General features: G+C 38.0%; 1 protein-coding gene across 1 annotated transcript; it reads left to right on the top strand.

Moving 5' to 3' along the window:
- Positions 1-1,201: 1,201 nt before the first annotated feature.
- On the top strand, positions 1,202-25,746 carry PON1 (paraoxonase 1). The gene is made up of 9 exons (XM_056118598.1): positions 1,202-1,352; positions 8,810-8,880; positions 10,652-10,707; positions 12,155-12,323; positions 14,673-14,799; positions 16,656-16,856; positions 18,528-18,609; positions 22,401-22,529; positions 25,382-25,746. The coding sequence occupies exons 1-9, from the start codon at positions 1,279-1,281 to the stop codon at positions 25,538-25,540; spliced, it is 1,068 nt and encodes a 355-aa protein (XP_055974573.1). The 5' UTR covers positions 1,202-1,278; the 3' UTR covers positions 25,541-25,746.
- Positions 25,747-27,143: the final 1,397 nt, after the last annotated feature.

Genomic DNA, 27,143 nt, shown 5'->3' with positions numbered 1-27,143 from the left:
AAGAAATACAAGAAGCTGTCAGAAAACAAGTGTAGGGATGAGGAAATCTTTTCAGCCAAAGAATTGTAGAGTGGTGAGGTGAATAAACTTGGTATGTTTTTAAAACAATAAGAAAGCAAATGTTGCTGGAACATTATTCTGAATCTGAAGGCATGATAAGAAATTAGACCATATGAGAAACATGGTTTAATTTTAATCCTTAGGTCATGATAAGAAAGTAAAATGAGAAGCTATGGGAGGGAGGACTTTAAGCAGGGGAGTGATACGATAGGATTTATACCTTGTTTTGGTGGGGGGAGGCATGGGAGGAGGCATTGGATCATATCCATGCTGTAATCCAGAATAACTTTTTGTTTAGTGCTCAGAGGGTCATTCCTGATGGTACTCAGGGGACCATAAATAATGCCAGGTATCAAAACAGGGTTTTGGTCACATACAGGGCAAGCTTCTGAATCCCTGCACTCACTCTGGGCCATGATTTACATTTTGAAAGCATTATTCCAGATGCAGTGAGGAGAATGGTTATAAGGTTTAGGGAGAGAGTATTCAAGAGATTGTATGAGTCTAGAGACAGACCATGAGACTGACATATTGGTAGCAGACAGTATAATGGGAAAACAATAACCAAATAAAGGGATCTAGGCTTGGGTTTTGAGCAATTGGATTACAGTGCTGCCATTTACTGAAAAGTGGAGTAAATAGAACAGAGATATATATGTACGTCTGTGAGCTGAAAGGTCATAAATGCTATTGAGAGAATGAGAAGATCAAAATCCAGATGTCTGAAGGTGATACACACTTCTCATTCTGGTGAGAGAAAAGTTTTACCTTAGTTCTAACACAACATTCTTTCTTCTGTGCCTTCTCTCATCCAGTCACAGTAATCAAGTTACAGAACTCTTATAAACCACAAGGATTAGAACTTTGTTGAAATGAAGCCAACAGTCACAAAAGCTTAACTCTTCTTTCCCACAGTTCTCCATTTCCTTCAACCTGCTTGCTCTCTTCTTGCTCTCTGAAGAGGAGTCCCCCATCTCCTCACTATTTAAAATTCTAGTTACTCTCAAACTCTGGCCTCAGGTATCAACTTTGAGTTGGTTGTTTGTGATCCTTGCACCCCTGCTAGTGGCTAGTGGTAAGAGCCCGAAGTCCCAGCAGGGTGGAGCCAAGCAGGCCAATAGGAGGGCAGCTCTAACAGGATTCAGGCAGCAGGCAGGTTGGATCTCTTGCTGGTCAATTGCTGCGTCTGTCTATCTGGTCGGTAGGTTTGTCAAGACCATGGCAAAGCTGTTGATGCTCACCGTATTTGGGATAGGACTGGCACTCTTCAGGGATCACCGGTCTTCTTACCAGTAAGTTGGGTTGTGGTGAGGTCTCTGCCAGGCCCTGGAGCACAACCACTCCCACCTTTCCCCAACCCCACCACAAGCCTCCCAAAGTGAGGTGCAGAGAATTAACAGTCAGTCTACAGGCAAGCACTGAAAGCATGTCTGCTGTGAGGCTTACCTTTGTGTGCCACTTAAAGATATATATATATATATATATTTGTCTCAGGTCTGAGAGATGGGCTAAGAGGACAGCTGTCATTGGACTTAACAGTCAAGCGGATGGCACACATAAGTTAATTTTTCATTGCAATTTGATTGGTTGCCTTATATATGAACACTCAATCCTCAACTTCTCTTCTAAATAATTCGTCCTTCGTATGTGTCCTGGAATGTGAGGTGGGGGGTGGTGGTAGGGTGGGGGAGATGGTGTGGGAAAGGGAACAGGAATGTTTCTTTGAAAGAGGCCTCTACCTTGGTTGCCTGGCCATGCCACAAACCTTTTTTTTTTTCTTTTTGGGTCACACCAGGTGATGCACAGGGGTTACTCCTGGTTCATGCACTCAGGTATTACTCCTGGTGGTATTAGAGGGACCATATGGGATGCTGGGAATCGAATCTGGATTGGCCACAAGCAAGGCAAACACCCTACGCTCTGTGCTATCACTCCAGCTGTAGTTTTTTTTTTTTTTGCTCATGCCACAGACCTTTATGATTTGAAAATTTCAGATAAGTTTTCTCTTGCTCAAATTGAGACTGCATAGCAAGTAGTGCATATGTGTGCTGATGGCTTACCTAAGCCTGTGAGATGCTGATGCTGGCATTTGATATCCCAAGATCTTGCTTTGTTTCTTCCATAGTAGCATCTTAGGCAACTCATTTTGTGTCTTTAACAATTACTTCAGGAAATCTAAACAGGTAACACACATAAGAAACTACTATGTGCCAGGGACATAGTGACTACTCAGCAATGTTAGTGTCCACTCTCCCTGTAAATATTTTATAAACTGTTAAAATACTCTGCAAGAGGATTTTTTTTTGAAGAAAGAATGTATTAGTACTTTCCAGCAATGTTCATAGGGGTTCAAAGTCTAGAGATCTTTGTAATCCCTCAATTTCAGTCAATACTATTTCATATGCTTTGAAGTCTAAGCCATTAGGAAAAGAAGTAGAACACTTTGTATTTTTACAGAAATATATAATCCGATGAACTCAATAGAAGCTTGCCTTTAAATAGTTTTTAATAATTGTTCATTACTTTTGAAATAGCAAACAAAAATGGTAAGATGCAGTGCCTTAGTCTTTTAAATTACATAAAAATTACACTTTGTGGATGTTTATTAATCATGGTACTTTGTTACCAAAGAAGATTATATCTAAAATAATCTTTCTATGTGTAGTTTATCCTACAGTGTATGTGGGTTGTTATATTACTCTGGGAGGAAAGGAAATGAGATATAATCATCCAACTTCCCATCTAGGCTTTCTCATTTCAACTCTCCATTTCCTTTTGTACCTGGACTTGTTCTGCTTTACCACACGTATCTAATAAATTTTTCTCTCAGTGTGAGGTTCTATTTTATTTTATTAAACTTTATTATGTCCCCAAGTTTGTTTCTTGGAACACAGTCTCGAGACTTGCCTCACCACCAGCCCAATATGTTCTTAGTCAAAATAAATGAGCAATGCTATCAAATCCTTTTCATAAGACACTAATGATGTTTCCTTACATTCTGAAATTTTAGAAAATTTAAGTACAAAAGCAAACAAGGATTTTACTTTGTTCAAGTCATCATTTCACATGATGTTCAAGTCCTCCACTCCCCTTCTCACTATCATCTGTTAACATCCTATAAAACATTCTTGGATACAGTTTGAGAAAAACTGTCCTTTCTCACTGATTAGCACCAAAGCTTTGATTTCAACCTGAAAATGTTGAGTCCTGACTTCAGATAAAGGGCAAAAGCTCTTATGTAGAAGCAAGGGAGACACTTTTCAGGTGCAAGGGGTGATTTCTGGACTGTGAGTTTAGATTCTGATTTTCCTGAGGAGGGTCAAAGCACACTGTGGTTACTCTGACAATACTGTCAGTTTCTGTGTTCTGTCTCAGAGTTCCTGGGCGGGCACACTCTTCTTTTTCCCCACATGACTGGGGTTCCCAATTGTGGAAGGGAATCTGCAGGAGCTGTTTTGTGTTGTGGATACTGCAGCAGTGGGTTCTGGTTTGCGAGTATAGATGTACTGTGTTACTTTCACCATCTGGACGCATCAAGAGGACAGGAAGCTTCTGTCCTCTGATATCTGGTTGTAAAACGATGACTGAGAAGAGAAAAGGAAAGTGGAAGTGGAACTGACGTCTGGTTTTGGAAGAGAAACAAAGGGAGAAGAGCCACACTGCTTACTTTGAGGATGGTTGGTAACAGAAAAGGAGAACATGTGCAGAGCCTGCTGAAACATTCTAGTCCAGTGATCAACAAACTTATTTAGCTTTCCACCATGTTTATTAAAGTAATATTAAACAGAAAAATAATATTACTTGTTGCTCCCTGGAAAACTACCATCTTTATTTTTTATTTACTTATTTATTTTTTGCGTTTTGGGTCACACCCGGCGATGCACAGGGGTTACATCCGGCTCTGCTCTCAGTTATTATCCCTGGTGGTGCTCTAGGGACCACATGGGGTGCTGGGAATCGAACCCATGTCGGCCATGTGCAAGGCAAACGCCCTACCCACTGTGCTATCACTCCAGTCCCAAAAACTACCATCTTTAATGGAACAAAATGAAAGCACCCCTCAATTGCACACTGGTTCTTTCAGCTCCCCCTAGGGGAGATCCATGGCCCTCTTTGGGAAACATAGGCTTAGAAGAAGGCAGATCTTGTCCTTTCTCTGAGGGGCAGCGGGCCAGGTGTGTAAGCATTACCTGCGAGCTCCCAGATCCACAGACTCGCAGGCTCTTTTCCACACTTTTGAGTCAAGACCAACATTATTTTAGCAAGATCCATATGGGACTTATTAAATGCACATATCTGAAAGACATTCAAATTCTCCATTAATCCAGGCTGGAATCACATCAGGAGATCCTAGAGGATCCATAAATTTTCTTTATCTCCATTTTAGAGAAAAGGCCTGAGTTCCAGAGAAGGTCATGAATCTGCCCAAGGGAAAGAGCGAAGAGGTTATGTCCTGGAAGCCTGCGTCAGGGGGGCAAGTCAAATCCGAAGCAGATAAGATCCTTTTGATTTCATAGATGGGGCTTAAGAGAGTGAGACAGGTTTATGAGAAGTTATATGAAATTGGAGCTGGAGGAAACTTGTGAAGGATATGAGTGGTGTGATGGAGGATTCTCAGAGACTGAGGAAGGAATTGAAACAGTTCCCCTGAATTAATCATCTTTCTACTTATCTTTGTAGTCACTGCATGAAGCCTTGTGGGGTGTGCACTGCGGAACTCCAGGGAATGCCTTGAGCTAGAGTGTATACACAGCCCCACTCTCCTGCCTCCCAAGTGTGGAATATTGCAATTTTTTTTTCATTCTCAAAAACTTCATTTTTAAAATTTTGTTTTCTGGATCTGTGCTTGTGTCTTCAACACTTTTGCGATAATTTTCTGTTCCTCAATAGGGAAAGGTTCTCTGCACCATTGTATCCATCCCTAAATTGCCAATAGTAATGCGCAAGAGCCCTATTCCCCTTTATTAGAATACTACAAGTCTAAGTAAAGGCTCTGCATGCATTTTTTGCCATGGCCTTGTGGTGTTTCATCCTGTACCTCAATGTATTCACACAGAGGCAACAACCTGAAAGTGAGGGGCAGTGGTAAATTCCATCAGACTTTGGCTTAATCTTGCTTTGTTAACCTTTTAAGCCTCTCCATCTGGACCTGTTTCTTCACTTGAAAATTATGGGACAATAATATTTATATTAACATATGTATGCATATAGAGAGAGGGATGGAGGGAGATTGAAAGAATCTGGACCATAAGCTACACTGTAACATTAGCTCTAACTATTATCACATGCTATCTCAAAAATCTGCCCATGGACTATCCACCTAATGAGTGTTACTTGAATATATATTATAATACCACATTGAAACAATCAACTCTGAATAACTTACTTTCCAATGACCTCATCAATGCAACCAACACCATCTCTTCAGTACATAGTGTGGGCGTAGTAATTAATTTCACAGAACTATTCAGCAAATATCTAACATGGAAGTCTCTTAGTGAAAGCTATGCTTGGAGTTACAGGAACTGAGTAGGACTGAGTCATCCACAGATTTAAAAGTTTATTATGGGCAAAAAAACCAAACTCTAGAAACTAGAAGCAAACATGGTAAAAAAAACTTGATGGGAAGGACCATATACACATGAAATTTCATAAGAAAGAATGAAGTTAACCCTATCACAGAAAATCATAAGAATAACATAAGTAGAGTGTCTTCATGATGGCCTAGGAGGTAAAGGGCATTCTAGACGAGGAAAAGTATGAACTAATGAAGACAGTGATACAGGGGAATATGAGAGTTCCTGGTAATATGACACCTAATTTCAAATCTCAACTAAGTCCACTTAAATAAATTGAGCTTTTTTTTTCAAATGTTGGGTTACAATCAATTTAATAGATTATGACAGTATTTTTCGATAAATAATATTATGGATTTATCACAGACAAACTCTTTAACTTCTCTGTGGCTTCATTTTCTTGCATTTCTTAACACTGCCTAAGGGGATTAAACGAGAAAGTACATAATGAGAAATCTTGGCACACAGTAGGCCCTAATAAGGAAAATTAGACCAAAGAAAGGTATACAACTTTCTGAGACTGAGTGGGTATGACTCCAAGAGAAGTTCCAGGATGGATTCCTTAATGCACAGAGAAGGATCCTTGATTTCTTTTATAAAGAGCCAGAACACATTTCAAATGCAAAGTGTAATCACAGCTGGGATTGTGTAATTTCTGGCTGGAATTGAGATACTTATGAACCAGGGACACATCTCAGAAATTAAACTTAATCTGGAACATTTGGACTTAATCATGTCCTTGATAAGATATATCCTGAAAATTGCAAGAAAGACAGAAAAATATGAGTTAGAATGTAGAAACACCAGAAAAATTTTCTTCTGCTATTTTTTTCTAGCTTTCTCTAGATCATTATTATCTGTAAAGTTAGCTAGGATAGATGGCTAAGTTTTGTATTTTTGACTGAATTCTGCTCCCAACTCAGTCAGTTTGTATTTTTTTAATGGCATTGGAAAGGTGCCTTATCTTACTAATTTATAAAATAAGAATAATAATAATTGAGGTAGGTGTTTGAAGATTTAAAAAAAGACATATGCAGTACCTCAAGTGTTGTACTAATAATTATTCTGTTGAGATATGACTTTCTTTGACCTAAACTTTGAACTCAGAGCAACTGAATACTGACTTCATGTCTCCTACTAAGGATCCTTTTTACTGTATTTCTTTTGCCTTTCCCAGTAAGAGATGATCTTTTATGAGAGAAAAAAAATTGAGGGGGATTTACCCAGCTATGAAGGTGATTGAACCCAGGCCTCCTGCCTCTAGAGCAACTCAGTTGATTGAGTTTTCTCACTGGACAGAGAAAAGTCCTAATTAAGGTAGGCTTTTCTCTGACCACTCAAAACCCTCAACTTTAATGAACTTGTGAGTCAGGAAGCACTCCTATTATTCTGAGTGGTTTTGAATCTAAGAAAACACTAATTTGATAACGTTGGCATTTATTTTTCTTCAGTCCTGATCCACTCATTGATTCTGTATCCTTGACTTTATCCTTCTATGACACTATACTGTCCTTGGTCACGATCTTCATAAATTTTATACCTGTCCTTTAGATTCCTTGGGGCATTCAAGGAACTGAGCTTTAACTAGACCCATCACAAAATCAATTTACTAGATTGTGGTCAGAATTTTAAAATAAATGAAATAAAATGTAATGAAAAATTAAACTATATTGCTCATATTACCATCAAACAAGTTAACAAGTTTTAGTGTGAACTTTATTTCAGGTGTATGAATGTGTGTGTGTGTGTGTGTGTGTGTGTGTGTACACTCTGTAATTCTTCAAATGAAATACTTTTTCATGCAAATTTCATTCTGAAAAGTTTGCAAGAAACTTCTTTATCATTTACCTTGTATTTATTTATTGTGACTTTTTGTGATTATAATTTCAGTTTTTTAGTTCTGAAATACTTTTTAGTTCTCAAATCATAGTTCATAGTCACTTAGATCAGACCTCTTTTAGGTGATAGGGTTGACAATCAATGATACTGTAATAGTAGGAACAGGCTATACTTTTTCCTAAATAGATGAAAGGATGACAGATCATTTGTCCTCATACTCTAAGCATTTTGTTGCAGATTGACAATTATGCTATCCCAATGCACGTTCACTTTTAACCCGTACTCTTCCTTCTGTGACACTAAATTAATTATTAGTCAGGTAAAAACTTTTCAACCTATCATTATTTAGCCAAATTTGATTTTGAGGGACTCTTGTAGAGCTGCAGCTACTTACTATATCATAGCATTAGTTATGCTATGTCTGTATCATAGCATTAGTTCTCAAAGGAATGTTTAATGTTTAAATATCTTGACTGTGCTAATTTTTTTGGCCCATTTCTTTAACTGCCTCATCAATAATAGTATTTCTTTGCTCAGGCAGCCCGCTGTACCTTCCTGTAAAACTCTGGACTTTGTTTTCTTTGCCCGTCATTCAAATCTTTGGACTTCATTCAGATCTTTACCCTTCATTTAAAAGTTTCACACAAAGTTTATGCACTCAGACTTAATAAGTTGCTTATATGTGTATGTGTATAAAATGATTTTTTTTAGAGGGGAGTGTCACAATGAGCAATGTTCAGGGCTTACTACTGGCAGTGCTTGGGGGACTATATGAGATTCTGGGAAACAAACCCAGTCAGCTACATATAAGGCAAAAGCCTAACCAGCTGTACTATCACTCCAGTTCCAATGCTTTTTCATATTCTGGCCTTGAGTTTTATTCTTTGAAGTTATACACCCTTTAAGCACACATGCATTAAGTGCAATACCCGAGAGCAGATGCCCATCCAAGCTGTGGAGGCAGTCTCGGCAGATGGGCAGGAGGCCATCTATCAGCAATCCTAAAACATTAGTGGTATAAATTGGAACTGTGTTTCTATTTAATCCAAATTTCCACATGAGGAGACAGCTCCTGTTTAATCCAAAGTTCCAGAGCCCTGGAAAGAATGTTACATGTCTTTGTGTAGTCAGAAGCATCTCTGCTAAATCAATACTTAATGCTGTACCCATGTGTGTCTTATTCTGGCCTTGCTTAGCTACCTGTGACCACGAGGGATAGGGTGAAATCCGGGTCAAGTACAGTGTAGGAAAACCATATTCGATGTTTACCTTTGTAATTGAACTAAAATTTTGGAATAATTTTATATACATCTCATTCCCTTTTGCTCTCTTAGAACTCGATTTAATGCTTTCCGAGAAGTAGAATCTGTACAACCTCCTAGCTGTAATCTCATTGAAGGAATTGGTAAGTAGGTCAAGAGGAGGGTGTATCTCATTTAAATCTGCAATATCATCTTCTTATTTACTTGATTGACACTCTTGTTTAATTTTGATTACAAAAATAAAATTTGAACTAAAGGTAGAATTAGGTCAGTAGTTTATTCATTCATTATTATGAATGTCAAGTTATTTGACTTTTAATATTAACAGAATACAGCTAGTGTGATTTTTTGGGCTGGCAATTTCATGAGAATAGTCAGAACAATGTTTGATTCTGTGGTAAAAATAACTGGAGAGGATGGCAGAGGAGGGACCATAGTGGGAGAGAAATCAGTAGGTAGGGCAAAATTTTAGAAGCTTTTGCACACCTTTATGATTACGGTAGGGCATTTGCCTTGTGCGAGAGCCAACCCGGCTGAGCTGGGTTTGATTCCTCCACCCCTCTCGGAGAGCCTGGCAAAGCCTGGCAAGCTCCCCATGACGTTTTCGATATGCCAAACACAGTAACAACAAGTATCAAAATGGAGACGTTACTGGGCCTGCTTGAGCAAATCGATGAACAACGGGAGGACAGTGTTTGTTTGTGTTTGTATGATTACCCAAGGCTTTGCCTTATGCATCTCTCTTTTAAAATCAGGACAGAAAACATTCCCCAGAATTCTCAACAGATTTCCCCTTAGATATCATTAGTTGGAGATAGATAATAGCTGGTGCCCTAGCTGCAAAGGCATTTGAGAAAGTAATTATTTGGCTTCCATTGTGAGAAGTAGGCAGTGTCAGAAAAGATAAAAGGGCAGGAGAATAGCAGCCCATAAGCAACCCAGAAGGAGAGTCCCAGAATTCAAGTACCCATTTAGTTTCAGTCAACCAAGGTCTAATTTGAGGACAACTTTTATAGTCATACTTTTGTCATATTTTGGTGATTTTTGGAAATAAGGTAGATTAGATAATTTATTTAGTTAACATTAGTAAACTTGGGGCTTAAGCGATAGCACAAAGTGTAGCGGCCTTTACACGCAGCCAACCTGGGTTCGATTCCTAGCATCCATATGGTCCCCTGAGCACTGCCAGGAGTAATTCCTTGGTGCAGAGCCAGGAGTAACCCCTGTGCATCTCCAGGTCTAACCCAAAAAGTTAAAAAAAAAATTAGTAAACTTGGCCAGAAAGCTGATAGGACATTTTTTATGTAAAAAATATGATATTGATATTAAAAATCAGTGTATCATTAATAAATGATCATCTAATAATACAAATATTTTTAAAAAGTCACTTGTCTATAGACTGATTAAAATGTTTAAATGTACTTAGACTTTAAGTAAAACTTGGCAATATTTACTAAAGTTTATAATTAAAAGTAGAAACACAGTTGTATCATATAAAATTCATCCTCATATTAATGAAAGTATTGGGCATTTACATATATTTCCTATATGGATTTCAGTGCATTTATCTGATATGAAAATATTAACTGTCTTCAAAAAGCTGTTTTCAAATGATCACATATTTGTACATTTTGTGAATTTTCAAGAAATGTAGAAATTTCTGACTCCAAGGAAAAAGCTCTATTCCATCAATTTAAATTAAATCAAAATGCAAGTTTTAATTTCACTTAATTGTATTAATGTTTTTTCACTTTTATATTATAATTTTAGTCAATACAGAAAAGAATGAATTATTTTGAACCTATCAAGGAAGAGTTGAATATAAAGCTCACAAGTTAGGAGTGATAAAAACGTGAATTGCTGACTTCCTGCAATAGTCTGAAATCATTTGTATTGTCTATTTCTTTCTGGTAGAAGCTGGCTCTGAAGACTTGGAGATACTTCCTAATGGGCTGTCTTTCATTAGCTCTGTAAGTGTTTTCTTTCCCTTACTATACTTTGGACATTTTCTATGCCTGTCTGCTAAGTCTTCTACTTAAAACTTTTATATATCCATTACAACTTTAAATAAAATGATCAATAATGTGGTTCAAAATATACTGCATATGCATTTGCACTCGTAATTTATGTGTTATAAATACTTAAATTTCTGTGCATTCATTGAATACTTATCTTATCTTCCATAGTGGTATTTTGTTTGTGAACAAGATGAGTTAAAGAACTGTTCCCTGGGGTATAGCGGATAGGGTACAAGGCCAACTACAGTTCAATCTCCAGGAACCCCATATGGCCCTCTGGGCCTAACAGAAGTAATGTCTGAACACAGAGTCAGAAGTAACGATATGACCCAAAACACACACACACACACACCCACACACACACACACACCCACACACACATCATTATTTTCCATCCACTACCTATCCCTTGAAGCATCTAATTTTATATATAATTTTATAATGCTTTGTTGAATTGAGAATGTGTTTATGTACATTTCCTTGCCTGTCATTTTTAATTTTTACCTCTTTTTATGTTGTTTTGGAGCCACAGTCAACTGTTCTTAGGACTTACTCCTGGCTTTTCACTCAGGAGTCACTCCTGGTGGGTTCATGGGACAATATGGGTTTCTGGGCATGAAACCTCGGTCTGCCTTGTGCTAGGCAAGTGCCCTACCCACTGCAATCTATCTCTAGTCCCATAATTTTTATCTCTTTTATTTTATACTTTTTCTTTAATTTACTTAAAATTATTACTTAAAATTACTAATAGAACAGCCCACAACTTTTAAACTTTGAAGATAATCTACTACTTTAATCAAAACTAAAAGAGAATATAGTAATTTAATTGTTTACTGAGGTACCTGATATATCTTGAAACAAAAGAAGTCAACAATCTGGCCTAGTATATCAGAATATAACAAGTTACCTAGTTACTTTAACTCTTTATTGCCTGCTGAAATTTATTTAGTTTTACAAAGACTGATCATCAGTGACTATCTTCTATAGCAATACCTCCAATACCTCATAACTTTTTAAATTTTTACAGCAGATGTTTCCAAAGGATTGGCTGAGAGATAGTTTGAAAGTCCACAACTAATGTGTTCTGCAGCTTCCTTGCTTATATGGTCAAAACCCATTAGGAATCATCTCCTTGACCTGTTTTTCCACTTTTGATCTTTCTCCTGGATTGAATATATAAATTCATAAGGCTTTGCTGCTGCGGATGGAAGCATCTGTGCATTTGTATTTCGTGAAGGGATCTGGTGGTTTTCAGTATCACACAAACCAGCTAAGAGATTTCCCATTTATGGTCCTGTGGCCTGAAGCAGACAGTGTGAACACATATTCCTTCAACCTCCTCCATCAGCACTGGGAGTACGTATAATATACTTGTTTTTTCTCTTCTTAATTTTACAAGGGATTGAAATACCCTGGAATAAAGACCTTTGACCCTGATAGCCCTGGAAAAATATTTCTAATGGACCTGAATGAAGAAAACCCGACAGCGGTGGAATTGAGGCTCATTGGAAATACATTTGATTTATCTTCATTTAACCCTCATGGAATTAGCACATTCACAGATGAAGGTAGTAATGCTTAAACATAATGACAGAAAGTCACCTTGGTCAGTTTTTCTTCAACCTTCTCAGTGTCTCATGAGTTCCTGTTTTGCCTTCAAGCTTCTTTTCCACATTTCATTACCCCATCTATGGCAACTTTAGCTCTTGAACCTTCATCCCAGTACTGTTTTACTATTTATAATCATCAGTTGTGACTCATGATATTTTTATGCCTGTGGTCCAGTTCCAAATAGTTTGATTCAGTCAGTCTAAGGGAGATCTGGGTTGGCAGTACTCAAGTACTAATAAAAGTTGTCCAGACTGAGGGATGGGAGAGGTAGAGGGCAGGTGTGAGGGAAACTGGGGACATTGGTGGTGGGAAATACACATTGGTGAAGAGATGGTTGTTAGAACATTGTATGACTGAAACCCAATTGTGAACAGCTTTGTATCTCACAGTGATTCAATTAAAAATCAATGAGGAAAAAAAATCTTGTCCAGTGATTAAAATGTAAGGCCAGGACTAAGAACCACATTCCTACCCTTTCATTACCCTAGGTCTCCCTTATCAGGCAACCTTTCATCTAAATGTTCCTCATAGTGGATGATGGGCTGGAGCGATAGCACAGCGAGTAGGGCGTCTGCCTTGCACGCAACCAACATGGCCGACCCGAGTTCGATTCCTCCGCCCCTCTCGGAGAGCCCGGCAAGCTACCGAGAGTCTCTTGCCCGCACGGCACAAAGCCTGGCAAGCTACCCGTGACGTACTCCATATGCCAAACACAGTAACAACAAGTCTCATTATGGAGACGTTACTGGGCCCGCTCGAGAAAAATCAATGAACGATTGGAGGACAGTGACAGTGACAGTGACAGTTCCTCATAGTGGATGATGGGCTGGAGTGATAGCACAGTGGGTAGAGCAGTTGCCTTGCATGCAGTGAACATGGCCGACCTGAGTTCGATTCCTCCACCCCTCTCGGAGAGCCTGGCAAGCTACCGAGAGTATCTCGCCCTCATGGTAAAGCCTGCCAAGCTACTGTGATGTATTCGATATGCCAAACACAGCAACAAAAAGTCTGACATTGGAGACGTTACTGGGCCCGCTCGAGCAAATCGATGAACAACGGGAGGACAGTGATAGTGACAGTGGACGACTAAAGTTTCTGCTTTCAAAATTATCAACTTTGTCCACACTCCGTTCTCTAATACTTTCTTCTCTTTTCTTTCCTTCTCCACCTAGTTTTATGATGTTGACATATTTCTCAGTCTGGGATTTTCTTTAACAAGATAGCTATAAGATATTGGTCTCTTATTATTATTTAATTTCTGCTAAATAATCACTTCATCAGAAAGAACTTCCCTCTCCATCTTCTCATGTCACTTTATTCTCTTTTTATAGCACACAACACCTACTAGCAAAGCGATAGAACAGCAGGTAGGGTGTTTGCCTTGCACAACGCTGACCGGGGTTCCATTCCTCCATCCCTCTCAGAGAGCCCAGCAAGCTAACGAGAGTATCCTGCCCGCATGGCAGAACCTGGCAAGCACCCTGTGGCTTATTCAATATGCCAAAAACAGTAACAATAAATCTCATAATGGAGAGGTTACTGGTGCCTGCTCAAGCAATTCGATGCACACTGAGAAGAAAGTGCTACAGTGCTACAAATATGTTTGTTGAACATACTGGTGCAGACTCCTAACAGGCTTTTCTACTTGAATCTCTTCAGTTCTAACTGCTAAACTTTGCATTATATTTCTTTAAGCATCACCTCAGTTGTGTCAAATGTTCCTAAAGATATAGGCATCTTAGAGCAAAAAAAAAAAAACCCTCACTTAACAACTTTGATCACACCTTTGTATCAGACTCATTTGAATGAATCCCTTTCATGTCCCAGAATTGAACTGATCTGGAGAAGTGCTTTTTTTTTTTGATACTATCTCTCAAATTTTCTTCACATGTAATTTATCATTGTGCACTAAATTATCTCAGCACTCCTTCTCATACTAGTTTTTTTCCATGTATTTTATCTGTTTTATCTCAAGTCTGCATCTACCTGAAACCATCTGCAATGGAAAACTTTACAAGCTCTTTGGAATCTTAGTGCAAAGCACTGCTCATTCTCAAGTTGAGGATTTGTTTGCCTCTGTGGAAAATAACTTTCTAGAGACTGAGTTTCTAGAAACTGTCACTGGGTCTTCTCTTAGCCAGTTTTCCTTGGAGCATCACAGATGCTTCTCTCTACAAAGAGATGAAAATATTCCATCTGCATGATATCCTAAGTACTAGTTGAACGTGAGTTAAAATTGCTTTTTGGAGACAGGATTGACAGCTGAGAGCTCAATGCTTCAATTTTTGTTTTTAATCTCTTTTCAGATAATACTGTGTACCTACTAGTTGTGAACCATCCACATTCTAAGACCACAATTGAGGTGTTTAAATTTCAAAATGAAGAAAAATCACTTTTGCACCTGAAAACCATCAGACATAAACTTCTGCCTAAGTACTGATATCTATAATCATATTTCTATTCCTTTCTTTATGGGGGCTCCCTAGAAGTGTTCAGGGAGTCCGGAGCTCACTCCCTGCCAACAAAGTTATGTGCTTTAATGCTCCAGTGTGGTGATGTGAAATCACTTGGACACAGTGGTTCTTGGGACCACCGAGGCTTCTTTGGTGGTAACAGTGTTGGGCATCTATGCAATGCTTGGGATTGAACTCGATGTTTCTGTGTGCAAGTCATGCTCACCCCACCCCTGAACTATCTTCCCAGCTCTGTGTAACTATAGTGTTACAAATAGTTAAAAAAATATGCTCTCCTAACCCAAAGAGTAATCATATGTATTTTCCGTTGTGTATTTGTTCATTGTGTTTTTGGTATCAACATTTTAATGACTAAAACTGTTGTAAGTCTGTTAGTATTAATTACTAACAGAGTGGCCTCTATTGGCCATGTACTATATACCAGGCATAGTTCAGAGATTCATGTACTTATATTTTCATCTTACCCTGACCTTCCAAGTTACAGAGAGGAAACTGAGGCTTAGAGACATGCTGTGATCCCTATAATAGCTAGCAACATCAGGATTCAACTGTAATCTATCAGTTGAATCAACATTTTAAATGTTTCAAAACTATTACTTCAACCCATTCTGCTCTGCTCTTTTTATTTTATGACAAATGGGCAAATGATTGCAAAGCATATCAAGTTTGGAAATTTGCTTTAGAAAAACAGTTTAAAATCCCGGCTTTTGAGTTTATACCTGGAGTTTATAATCCTAATTATGGACTGCTTTAAACTAATTCTAAATTCCTAGATACTTTTCTTTCATGTAACAATAGTGGATCCCATTCATTGAGGGTTTAGTAAGTGGCAGGTTTCTTGCAAAGCACACAACAGTCCTTATGTTCTTGTAAATCCCTTTGCAACTCTACAAATTAGAACTCTGACTCTCAGTCATACAAAAATGATCTTTAGTATGTTGGGAAAACAATTTAACCCCTTTTTACAGATGAGAAAACTGGGGCCTTTTGTTATTACTTAACTGCCAAGGAGCCCTAATCTGTCATATCAGTGATTCGATAGACTTTCTGCCTTCTGCAGTACAGACAGAAAATAATGAATGAGGAAGGTTCTGCCATCCTAATCAGCAAAGTACAACTCACTTATGTGCTCGTTGCTAAAGCAGAAAAAGAAACTCATGCATCTTAGATTTTCACTAGTCAAAAATCAAATTATGAAAGTAAAAAATCCTTACATCCTATTTCTGTGCATTCAGAATTCTAATGGTTAGGGCTAGAAGTGACTCATTAAAGCTGCAAGAAAAGTCATATCACTCTCCTTTTAGAGATAAGGAAACTGAGGCCCTGACATGTGAATTGATTTTCTCAGAATAATGTAGCAAATGCTGTTGGTGTTTTAATCAAAATATATATTACAAGGTCGCCAATGTTTCTTCTACTGCTTATTATCCTTGAGTTGTTTTATGTAAGAGTAATTATTTAAGAACATAAATAAAATTTCTCTTAATAATGATTCCTGGCCAAAAGTTTGTAAATTGACTATGTCTACAAACACATATACACATACATATATACAGATAACTATTGAAAAGATATAGTTGATAGAATTACCTTATATATAATACCTTCTTAGAATTTCTTAAAGTAATTATGGTCTTGAGAATAGTATAAGCAGTAAGGATATAATGCATAGTACTTCTGTTCCATAACAACTGAAGTGAAGGCTCCTTCCCACACTTTGAGTTTAGTAATATATATTAATGGATGTCAAGGAATAACAGTGAATAATATGTTAACATGTGTAAAACATAAAATATATGTCTGTTTTAATTGCAGTGTGAATGATATTGTTGCGGTGGGACCTGAGCACTTTTATGCCACAAATGATCACTATTTTGTGAACCATTACTTGAGATCCTGGGAGTTATATTTGGGTTTGGCATGGTCATATGTTGTTTACTATAGTCCAAATGAAGTCAAAGTGGTGGCAGAGGGATTTGATTTTGCTAACGGAATCAATATTTCACCTGATGGCAAGTATGTGAATTACATAAAAAGTTACATTTTTTTCCTCATTAAACTTATTTAGAAGATACCCCTATTCTATTTAATGAGGTGACATTTGTTAACCTCTGTGTTCAGTGATAATTCTTGGCAGTGCTTAGGAAACTCAATGTGGTGCCTTGGATCTAAACTGGAATCAACCAAGTAGAAGGCAAGAAAAAAATCCTCAACCTTTGTAGTATCTTTCCAGCCCATTATTTGGTAAACTATTACCCAAATATGAAGTTATATTCAAACATGTTTTTCTAATAGCACACATTAGAAAGATGTAAAAATCTCAATTTTCAGGGGGAATTAGCATATTTTAAAAATATGTTTTATAAAGGCATATTCTTTTTTCTTACATTCTTTTTTGTGTAGGGAATAAAGTATGTTTTCAATGGGATGAGATCTAATAAACATTTTATTTTATTAAACAGCTTTGCTTAAGGATGGATCTAAATGAATAATGAGATTAACAGTAGATTGATCCATACATCCATCTGTATTTCTGGTTTTTTTTTGGGGGGGGGTCACACCCAGCAATTCACAGGAGTTACTCCTGGTTCATGCACTTAGGAATCACTCCTGGCTGTGCTCGGGGGACCAGATGGGATTCTGGGAATCGAACCTGGGTCGGCCGCGTGCAAGGCAAACACCCTACCTGCTGTGCTATTGCTCCAACCCCTGTATTTTTGTTTTGTAATTAAGATAAAGAATTTGCAACAACAGTAAATCAAGTCACTGCCTTCCTCACTGAGAGTATTCCCGGAACAGTGGGTAATGATAATGGTGAATCAGCTTAATGGAGCAGTGTGTTGAGTTGTATAGCTGATTTACCTTATTATCTTGTGGTGGTACCTAAACATGCAATCCATGGACCAGTGTTACTATGACACTTTTGGGTAGCATTGGATAATACGTAAAATCTATGTATCTCTTTAGATATTTATGTTGTATCACAAACATTTCATAGGATTGGCAATTTTTTCAAGAAAATAAGTTGAAGAGTTTTCAATTAATAAGGATGCCTCACAGTCTCCAAGAGTAACAAGTAATCAAGCAGTCCTTCCCCTTTTTGTTCTGAGATGCACTATGCTTAGTGGATAGACTTAGAGTTTATGTTGAGTGTGGTAGGCATTGTGTACAAACTTCCACAGGATCAAGTTTAGACTCAGGGCTGGGGAGAGGAAGGAAGGTTTCTCAGACTCAGGCTAATCATTTCATCTTTTATTACACTTTCTTGAGCCCAAAAAGGGGTTAGTAGTTATCCAAGGGTTTTTCTGTAGCTTTTTAAAGTCTTGTTTAAGGAGCACTTCATTTTCTGAAACAAGAACCTGGAGCTTCCCACCATATTGATGAAGAGAGCATTACAGTACATTTTTGCCTCCAGATATCAAGAACTTCAGTTAGGTCTAAGTTCCCTATCTATTGATTGTTGCTGACCAAGTTTCTGGCCTTAGAAATAGCTTTTCAGAGTTTAAGCCTTCTTTGGGCACCATGAACTCAATGAGTTCTTTCAGAATTTTTGTGTGCTTTGAATTGGGTTCCAAATTTCCAATCTCTAAGCAAAATTCCCGCCTAGGAAGAGTTATTGAAACTTCACCATAAACTTTTAAATTTCCTTACTTCAAGTGCTTTGATGTAGCTCTTTCTTCCTTGAAGGTATGTCTATATAGCTGAATTGCTGGCTCATAAGATTCATGTGTATGAAAAGCACGCTAATTGGACTTTAACTCCATTGAAGGTAAGATGTATTAACACTATAAGTTTGTAGAGTGATAATTAGATTCTAATTGATTTGTGAAATTAAAAGTGAGGAAAAAAGGATCGTCTAATTGGAGTGGGTGAGAACCAATTTTTCACTCCTTTATTAAGAGTCATCAGTACTGTGTTTGTTGTTCACTTTTAGTTCCACTGCAGAGTTGGTTGTGGCAAACCCCACAACTTATCTATTAAACTTTCCTGCTTTAGTGAAATTTTAAATTTAGCATGTGTCCTAAATTTTCCTCTATCTTCCTCCATTGTCTTCATTGTTCCCTTCAACCCTTTCCTTCCTGCTTTCCTTTCTCCTTCCAACCCCCTTTTTGCTTTCTGCACTTTCTCTTCTTTCTCTATCTTTGCTTCTTTCCCTTTATATTTATCAGCACCCGAGAGAGCTTCAACTTGTATTAGTACGGCAGCATTTTCACCATTATTCCTACACAGTGCACAAATATTCACCGTGGACTCCTGTACGGGATAGCTCTCACACGGCTCCTGTTAGTTCCAGCCTTTCTTCCCTGCCTTTCATCTTCTGCCTGCATGTTTCTGGTGTTTTTCAGATGTGGGTCTCTAACCTCAGGTGGGCTTGCTCCCTCTGCTCACAAGCTCACCTGCCAGATCTCCACTGGTCTCTCCTTCATATCCTACATTATCCTTAAAAGTCACCTCAACTATAGCCCTGCTCTGAATATGCAGCTCAGCTCCCCATTTCTCTCTTTCCCCACTCCATACTTACTTTCTCTCTTCTTTTGGGCTATTTTCCCCTTAAGCATTCATTCATTAATAGCATATAGTAGCTTTCATTTTCCTATCCACTGTCTGCCTTTTTTCTCTAGGTTGTAAACTATCCACAAGGATAGTTTGGGTTTTTTTTTTTCTATTTTCTTCTGAAAAGTTTTGAACACCTGCAAGACACTCAACAAATGATGAGGTAGGGTTTCATCTTTACCACCAACTCTGTTCCAGTCTGAAGGTCTGGGTCAAAACTGTTAAAGCATAAGAGAGGAAAAAGGAAGACTAGAACAAAGCAGAGATGATAAAAGTAGCCCCCTGCCTTTGACAAACAAGGTATAGCTCCCCAGCCATCATTGCCCACAGCGTGAAGCCCTGTCACCTGGCATGGTGACTGTGCCCATCAGCACATCTGAAGAGCTATCACGGGGACTTCATTCTGAGAAAATTACCTTGAGGCAACATAAAATGGAACATCATGTTTGACATTAAGAATTATTGGCAGAGCTAGTTTGGTATTAGCTGAAATAAAATGGGATTTCACACACTCATACTGGTTGAGGGAATAAAAGCTAACTCTAGTTGTAATAATAGGCACTTTGGTAAATTGAAAGTTAAAGAATTGCAGAAGAATAGAGTCCAATACAATGTGCATTCAACACAGGATGATAAAGGGACTGCTCACTGCAATGGAAAACTTAAAGGCAAAACAATTTCAGGGTCATTCTGGCTTTTGGCGACAAGTTATTCCTGTCTCTCCATAGAGGAACTCAACTCACTTGCGCTGGGGCTTTTTATCCAATTCTAATATCAATTTTAAAATTGGATCATATTTAGACCAGCGAATTGATAATGAGTATGAAGACATTTGATAAAATAGTTAAAACTACTTATTATTACAATTATTTGCTGTACGATTATTTGAATGAACCCAGGACCTCATACTATACCACCTAGTCACATCTCTAGTGACTGAGGCTGTATCACTAGTTACTACTTGTAATAGCATGGAATAATCTTGAAAACAATATGCTAAGTGAAAAATTAGGTACATGAAGGTGAATACTGTCTGATTTCACTTAACACGAGGCACTTTGAGGATACAAATTCACAGAGACAAAAAGTGAAATAGAGTACTGGGATCTGAGGGAGGGAGGATTAGGGAACTATTTGAGTATAAATTTTTTACCCGGAGTGATAAACATTTCTGGGATAGGTTGTGGTAATATATAACATTGTAAAATACTAATTGCCACTGAATTGTGTGCTTAGAATGACTAAAATAATAAAATGTAGGTTTCATGTATTTAACTGCAATAAATATTCATATTCACAGGGATGTGGTCCCATCACCAAGAAAAAATATAGAACATAGCCAATGAATTGACCTTGCTTCATAAATTTCAATTCTTTGAAAAATGGGTTATTTTTTAATGAAAACACCCTTTTCATGTCCCCTCCGAAAGAATATTATTTTGCTCTTTTACTGAAAAATGTACAAATTTTCACTTGATTTTGTAAAAACATGTAATGTGGCCTGCATGTGCACTGTGTTGTATTATTATTGTTGGCAATTGCATATCAGAAAGGCAAGAGTTAGGTGCCAGAACGATAGTATAGCAGATAGGGCACTTGCACTAACCCCAGCATCCCAAAGGCAAGAGTTAATTTCTTCCCTAGGATAAAGTTTTCTACGGAACTGTCAGTTCTTCTTGAAGGAACTAGGTCTCTCCCAACTTTCTCTTGATGCACGAATTCTAGAAGGGCACATAGTTGAAGCATCATAATTGTATGTGGAACAACCAGTAATTGTATACAATCATAATTGTATGTGGAACAAAGCATCATAATTGTATGTGTAAGCTCCTGCTCTTGCACTGATTCTCATGTATGCAGATTTTCATCTGCCGTGGAGTCTGCCAGCAGGCTAATTCTCCTTCCAAATATTTTTCTTACTTCGCCAAATTAACGTATATAAACAGAGTAACACTGAGAGATGTGGAATGGAGAAGACATGATGGGGAATGGATTTTGACCTGATGATGCTTGTTCAGCTGTTTCCTAAGTCAATTTTGCCTATTTCCAGGAGAAGAATGAGTGATGTTTTCACATGAATTTGTTTTAGTCTCTAGTCCCTTCATGGATCTAGAAGGTGGCCCTTGTTTTGAGAAAGGAGCACAGGGCAATGTCAGCTGGCTGCAGCTATGTGTCTGTGCTCTGGCCTCTACAATGAGTCACCACCAGTTATTACAGGTTCTCTGGGCACTGAGGTAAGCTGGCTTCTGTTTGAGGTACCCGGTGGATATTGTTTCCCCAGCTGAGTTGGAGGTAAACAAATAGATGCGATTTCTCCCTGGTAGAAGGCAGCCAGGATGATGAATGGGGGAAATTAAGTATCATTGCTATTATTTATGATCCTGGTACAAGACCTCGACAGCAATCTGTGCAGACATCACATGCTTGCAACTTATATTTAGAAAATAAAAAGCAGAAGAACAGGGAATTAAATAATATCAGGAAACCAAAGAAGAAACTTTTCTTCAACCCTAAGATAAAAAATTAGGCCCTGGATGATCTCTTCTCTACTAGCTGCACAACCTCTGATTGGCCATTAAAAAGTGTACATTTCATCCACATTCGCATGAGAAATGCATCTGTATTTCCTGGTTGTTTTGTAAATATATTTAAAACTGTCATTTGCTGCCTTTTCAGAAGAAACTGTTTGATGATTTTTTTTCTTTTTAACCCCTTTACTCTTTTAAGTTCATGTTGTGATATTTATCCACAATAACTTCCACTTAACTTCCAAGTCTTCCTTGACTTTCCTCTTCCATCTCCTTAATCTTTTCTGGAAACTGATAGATAAAATATTAGCACACCTGGAAAGTGAGAAGAATTTCCTTAACATACCAGGAGGGAGGAGAAATGTCAGGTGACTTTCCCAGCAATGTGGTGGCCAAGGACTTTTCCTTGAAGTATTGCTTCATGTCTTCTTTTTAAAAAAAATTTTTTGTCTTTTTTTTCTCTGTTTTTATATGGAAGTCTCTGGATTTTAATACACTCGTGGATAATATATCTGTGGATCCTGTGACAGGGGATCTTTGGGTTGGATGCCATCCCAATGGTATGAAAATCTTCTTCTATGACTCGGAGAATCCTCCTGCATCAGAGGTTAGTATAAAAAATGAATCAGGGGACTGGAGAGATAGCATAGCAGGTAGGGCATTTGCCTTGCACGCGGCCGACCCGGGTTCGATCCCCAGCATCCCATATGGTCCCCTGAGCACCGCCAGGAGTAACTTCTGAGTGCAGAGCCAGGAGTAACCCCTGTGCATCGCCAGGTGTGACCCAAAAAGCAAAAAAAAAAAAAATCAAATCCACAAATGCACTTCCAGCCATTTTTCAGTTGAAAAAAAGGATCTCAACTATATGTGGAAATAAAGGGATAACATGGATAGATAGGATCAATGATTAAATGAAAATAAGTAGTTTGACTTTGGGAGGCATTTTAGTTAGAATCTAGGCAGGGGACAGATATTCATATAAATTGGGTAATTTGGGGGAGATTTCATAAAGGTGTGGGCCAACAGGGTGGGGGTGGGGATGAGCAAAAAATAATGATCTGAAGCCAGAACAGGAGAGCTGTATCTTCTGGGAGGAATTTGACCTCTGGTTGAAAGTGTAGCTAACGAATTCCCTAGAATGGTTGCCCAGAGAATAAAAATCCATTTCTGCCTCAGTCCTCTCACTTGTCTTGGCTGCTGCCTCTTGGTGGATTCTAACCTGGAGCTGGAGAGCAAGGAAGCCCTCAGAGTAGATCTTGGTGCACATTTCAGCAGAGTGGTTTTTTTATTTTTTAATTTTTTAAATTTTAATTAATTTATTTTTGCTTTTTGGGTCACAACCGGTGATGCACAGAGGTTAAAAAGTGTTTATTTTTTAAAAAAATTTTTTTAAAAAGTGTTTATTTTTAAGTGGGTTTCTTCAACTTTGGTACATCTACACAGTGGAGTACTATGTAGCTGTTAGAAAAGATGAAGTCATGAAATTTACATACAAGTGGTACTACATGGGTTATCATGCTAAGCGAAATGAGTCAGAAAGAGAGGGACAGACATAGAAGATTGCATTCGTCTGGGGAACATAAAGTAACAAAATAGGAAACTAACACCCAAGAATAGTTGAGATAAGTACCAGGAGGTTTACTCCATGGCTTGGAGGCCAGACACACATGCTAGGGGAAAAGGCAGGTCAGATAGAGAAGGGAGCACCAAATAAAGGGTGTTGGGAGGATCCTCCCAGGATGGGAGAAGCATGCTGAAAGTAGACTATAGACCGAACATGATTACCACTCAATGCCTCTTTTGCAAACCATAGCACCCAAAAGGAGAGAGAGAACAAAAGGGAATGCCCTGCCACAGGGATTGGGTGGCATGGGGGGGATTGGGGGTGGGAGGGATACTGGGATCCGTGGTGGTGGAAAATGGGCACTGGTGGAGGGATGGGTACTTGGTCATTGTGTAATTGAAACCCAAGCACAAAAATCTGTAAGTCTAAAAAAAAATAAATAAAAAAAGTGGGTTTCTCCAACTTGGAAATTCGTAAGTTTAAGAACTACCATTATCACCTAGTTTTTAGGCTGACTTCCTTTTCAACTCTCTCTTATGTGTGTCATTATATACAAATTAACGCAATGGATCAGTCCTAAAGTGCAATTAGCCATCCTCTCTAAATCCTGATAAATGGGATGATACGTCACTTATTTTTAGCTTATTTTAAAAATTATTTTGGCTTAAAAAACTTAATTTTCATCTTAGCTATAACTATCCAAAGACTCTACTTGTGTCTATGTTCTTTTGTAGAAAACTAATTTTCATTAGTGCAAATAAATATTTGAAACTCAGTTTTCCCTAGGCACTTGAGTGTTTATCACTTGAGACTTACCAAGGTTTCCATTTTGTGTATTAGTACATACTAATTATTCTTGTTATTTACATGAATGTGTATCTTTTTGACATATAATGTATGTTTTAAAGCTGGTTTTAAGAGTCTGCCTCACTCCTCCGGTAGAATTTTTAAAAGCTTGTGTTTCTTGGGTATAAAAAAAACAAATGTGTATTTCCAGACACCTTAATTGATTTGATCTCAAGGTAGGTCATGGAACAATTTTAATTTTTTTTAATGTCAATTCTTTGAGCTAGTCTATTGCTAGTTCTTAGTTATTATGATCTGTAGTATGTTTAATAGAATTGAATGAATGTATGTTGTGGTGTGTTCATTGTTGAAAATTGAGCTGAGAATTTGAGTTTGATTTGTTCTTGCCTATTAGCTCATTTGGTGAACTTGGCCATTTGCTATAGTATGCATAGATTTGCTGGTTTAGGAAAAAAAGTTTTCCCTGCTAATGACTGATCTAGCAAAGGATAGCAAAAGTATGAACAATTCACTGTAAATGAACTATTGCCCCACAGAATAGCAATTTCAGTTTTCTAAAAGAAAAATTTCCTAAACCAAAGTATACATTTACCATTTCTTGTAACTACTGCAGGTTAAAACAGTGGTTTTGTTAATGCCACAGCTATTACCTAAAACTCCTGTCTTTAAGGCCAATTGTTTTAAAGTGATCTTTCTGAATATTCTCATTGACCATTTAATATACATGCATTTTCTAAATATATTTGTTATTTTTTTTAAATTTGTCTATCATTCCTTCAGGTGCTATTTTATTCTTATTGGTTTCTTTATTTTTTGAGGCCAGACCTGACGGTCAGGAGCCCTATGTTCAGAAGAATGAATATGTTATAGATATGTGCCCTTTTGGAGACCTTTTTGCAGGCTTATGTGTTTTTTATCTCTGTTAAAGATGAACTCATCAAAATCTGTTGTTTTGCCTATCAGGAAATATTTGTGCTAAAAAGCAAGTAATTTTATAATTTTTAAAAGAAATATTATAGAAAATTGATCACATGTTAAAGTTATAGTTTAAGTGACTTAAAAGTTAACTGATGTTATTTCTTGAATAGGTGATACGAATCCAGAATATTTTAACAGAAGAACCCAAAGTCACACAGGTTTATGCTGAAAATGGTACAGTGTTGCAAGGAAGTACAGTGGCTGCTGTGTACAAAGGGAAACTGCTGATTGGCACCGTATTCCACAAAGCTCTTTACTGTGAGCTCTAACAGGGTACTCTGCACCCCTGTGATAGAAATTCTGAGTCCATGTCAATATCTAATAGGACACAGTGATCTCCACTGAACCCTAACCATCAGCAGGGCTGAGACTACTGTTGAAATGCAAACAGATATGTAACATATCAGATCAGGCAAACAAAACCTCATTTGTTAATAAAATTCTGTTCAGTGAAATGTTTGAAATTGTCATGTCATATGTCAGTTAAATAATATTTCAAGTGTCCATGACTCCCAAACTTTCCATTTTCTTCTACAAAGTATTCCCTGAGAGCATGTATATTTATTTTTGTCTTACTGTGTCTGGTTCAGATATAGGACAACAGGATTCTTACATGCTTTTCAAAATGCCAGAACTCACCCAGAACAGATCCATTTCGGTGGGTCCTAAACGGCTCTTGCTCACTCAAGGAACCCTTCCTAGGTGAAGGCCAGGTCAGGCTGCCAAGTCAGGAAGACTTAAACTACAATTTCCTTTTCTATATATTACTTTCTCAATAAACAGAAACTGCATGTGCTTAAACATTCCTTTAATTCTTGCTTCTTCACTTCTATAGCAATAACATGTAGGAAAATCATAAAATGATTGGAAGTCATCATTGGTAGTTGATTTTTTTTAAAAAATCACATCTGAATATTGCATGCCTATTATCTCAGCAAGACTTTACATTTTGGTTTCTTTGGCTGAGGGGAAAATAAAGAGCATTCACTCCAATAAACAGATACAGAATAAAGTCCACCATTGATTAGGGTGGGGGAAGCGATTTCCAAACAGGTGGTAGTGATGGTATTTAAAAAAAATGTTATTAGTGAAACACGATGAGGTATAGTTGTAGACTTACAAGTTTTTGTGCTTGGGTTTCAGTTATACAATGATCAAGTACCCATCCCTCCACCAGTGCCCATTCTCCACCACCAATGATCCCAGTATCCCTTCCAACCCCCCAGACCCCACATCCCATCCCACTACTGTGGCAGGGCATTCCCTTTTGTTCTCTCTCTCCTTTTGGGTGCTGTGGTTTGCAAAAGAGGCATTGAGTGACAATCATGTTCGGTCTATAGTCTACTTTCAGCATGCTTCTCCCATCCTGGGAGGATCCTCCCAACACCCTTTATTTGGTTCTCCCTTCTTTATCTGAGCTGCCTTTTCCCCTAGCACGTGCGGCTGGCCTTCAAGCCATGGAGTGAACCTCCTGGTACTTATTTCGGCTATTCTTGGGTGTTAGTCTTCTATTTTGTTACTTTATGTTCCCCAGATGAATGCAATCTTTCTATGTCTGTCCCTCTCTGACTCACTTCACTTAGCATGATACTTTCCATGTAGTACCAGTGACATATTCGATATGCCAAACTCAGTAATAACAAGTCTCACAATGGAGAAGTTACTGGGCCCGCTCAAGCAAATTGATGAACAATGGGAGGACAGGACAGGACAGGACAGGACTACTTGTATGTAAATTTCATGACTTCATCTTTTCTAACAGCTGCATAGTACTCCATTGTGTAGATTTACCAAAATTTCTTTAACCAGTCATCTGTTCTCGGGCACTCGGTTTTTTTCTCTACAGATTTTGGCTATTGTGAAGAGTGCAGC

The sequence above is a fragment of the Sorex fumeus genome, unplaced genomic scaffold (genome assembly GCF_029834395.1).
Source record: "Sorex fumeus unplaced genomic scaffold, SorFum_2.1 ptg000037l, whole genome shotgun sequence".
Lineage (NCBI taxonomy): Eukaryota > Metazoa > Chordata > Mammalia > Eulipotyphla > Soricidae > Sorex > Sorex fumeus.
This window is presented reverse-complemented; position numbering and strand designations above follow the sequence as displayed.

Coding starts and splice junctions, on each gene's coding strand:
- PON1 (XM_056118598.1), top strand. CDS start 1,279: ATGGCAAAGCTGTTGATGCTCACCGTATTTGGGATAGGACTGGCACTC. Junction 1,353..8,809: donor GATCACCGGTCTTCTTACCA/GTAAGTTGGGTT, acceptor TTGCTCTCTTAG/AACTCGATTTAATGCTTTCC. Junction 16,857..18,527: donor AATATTTCACCTGATGGCAA/GTATGTGAATTA, acceptor TCTTCCTTGAAG/GTATGTCTATATAGCTGAAT.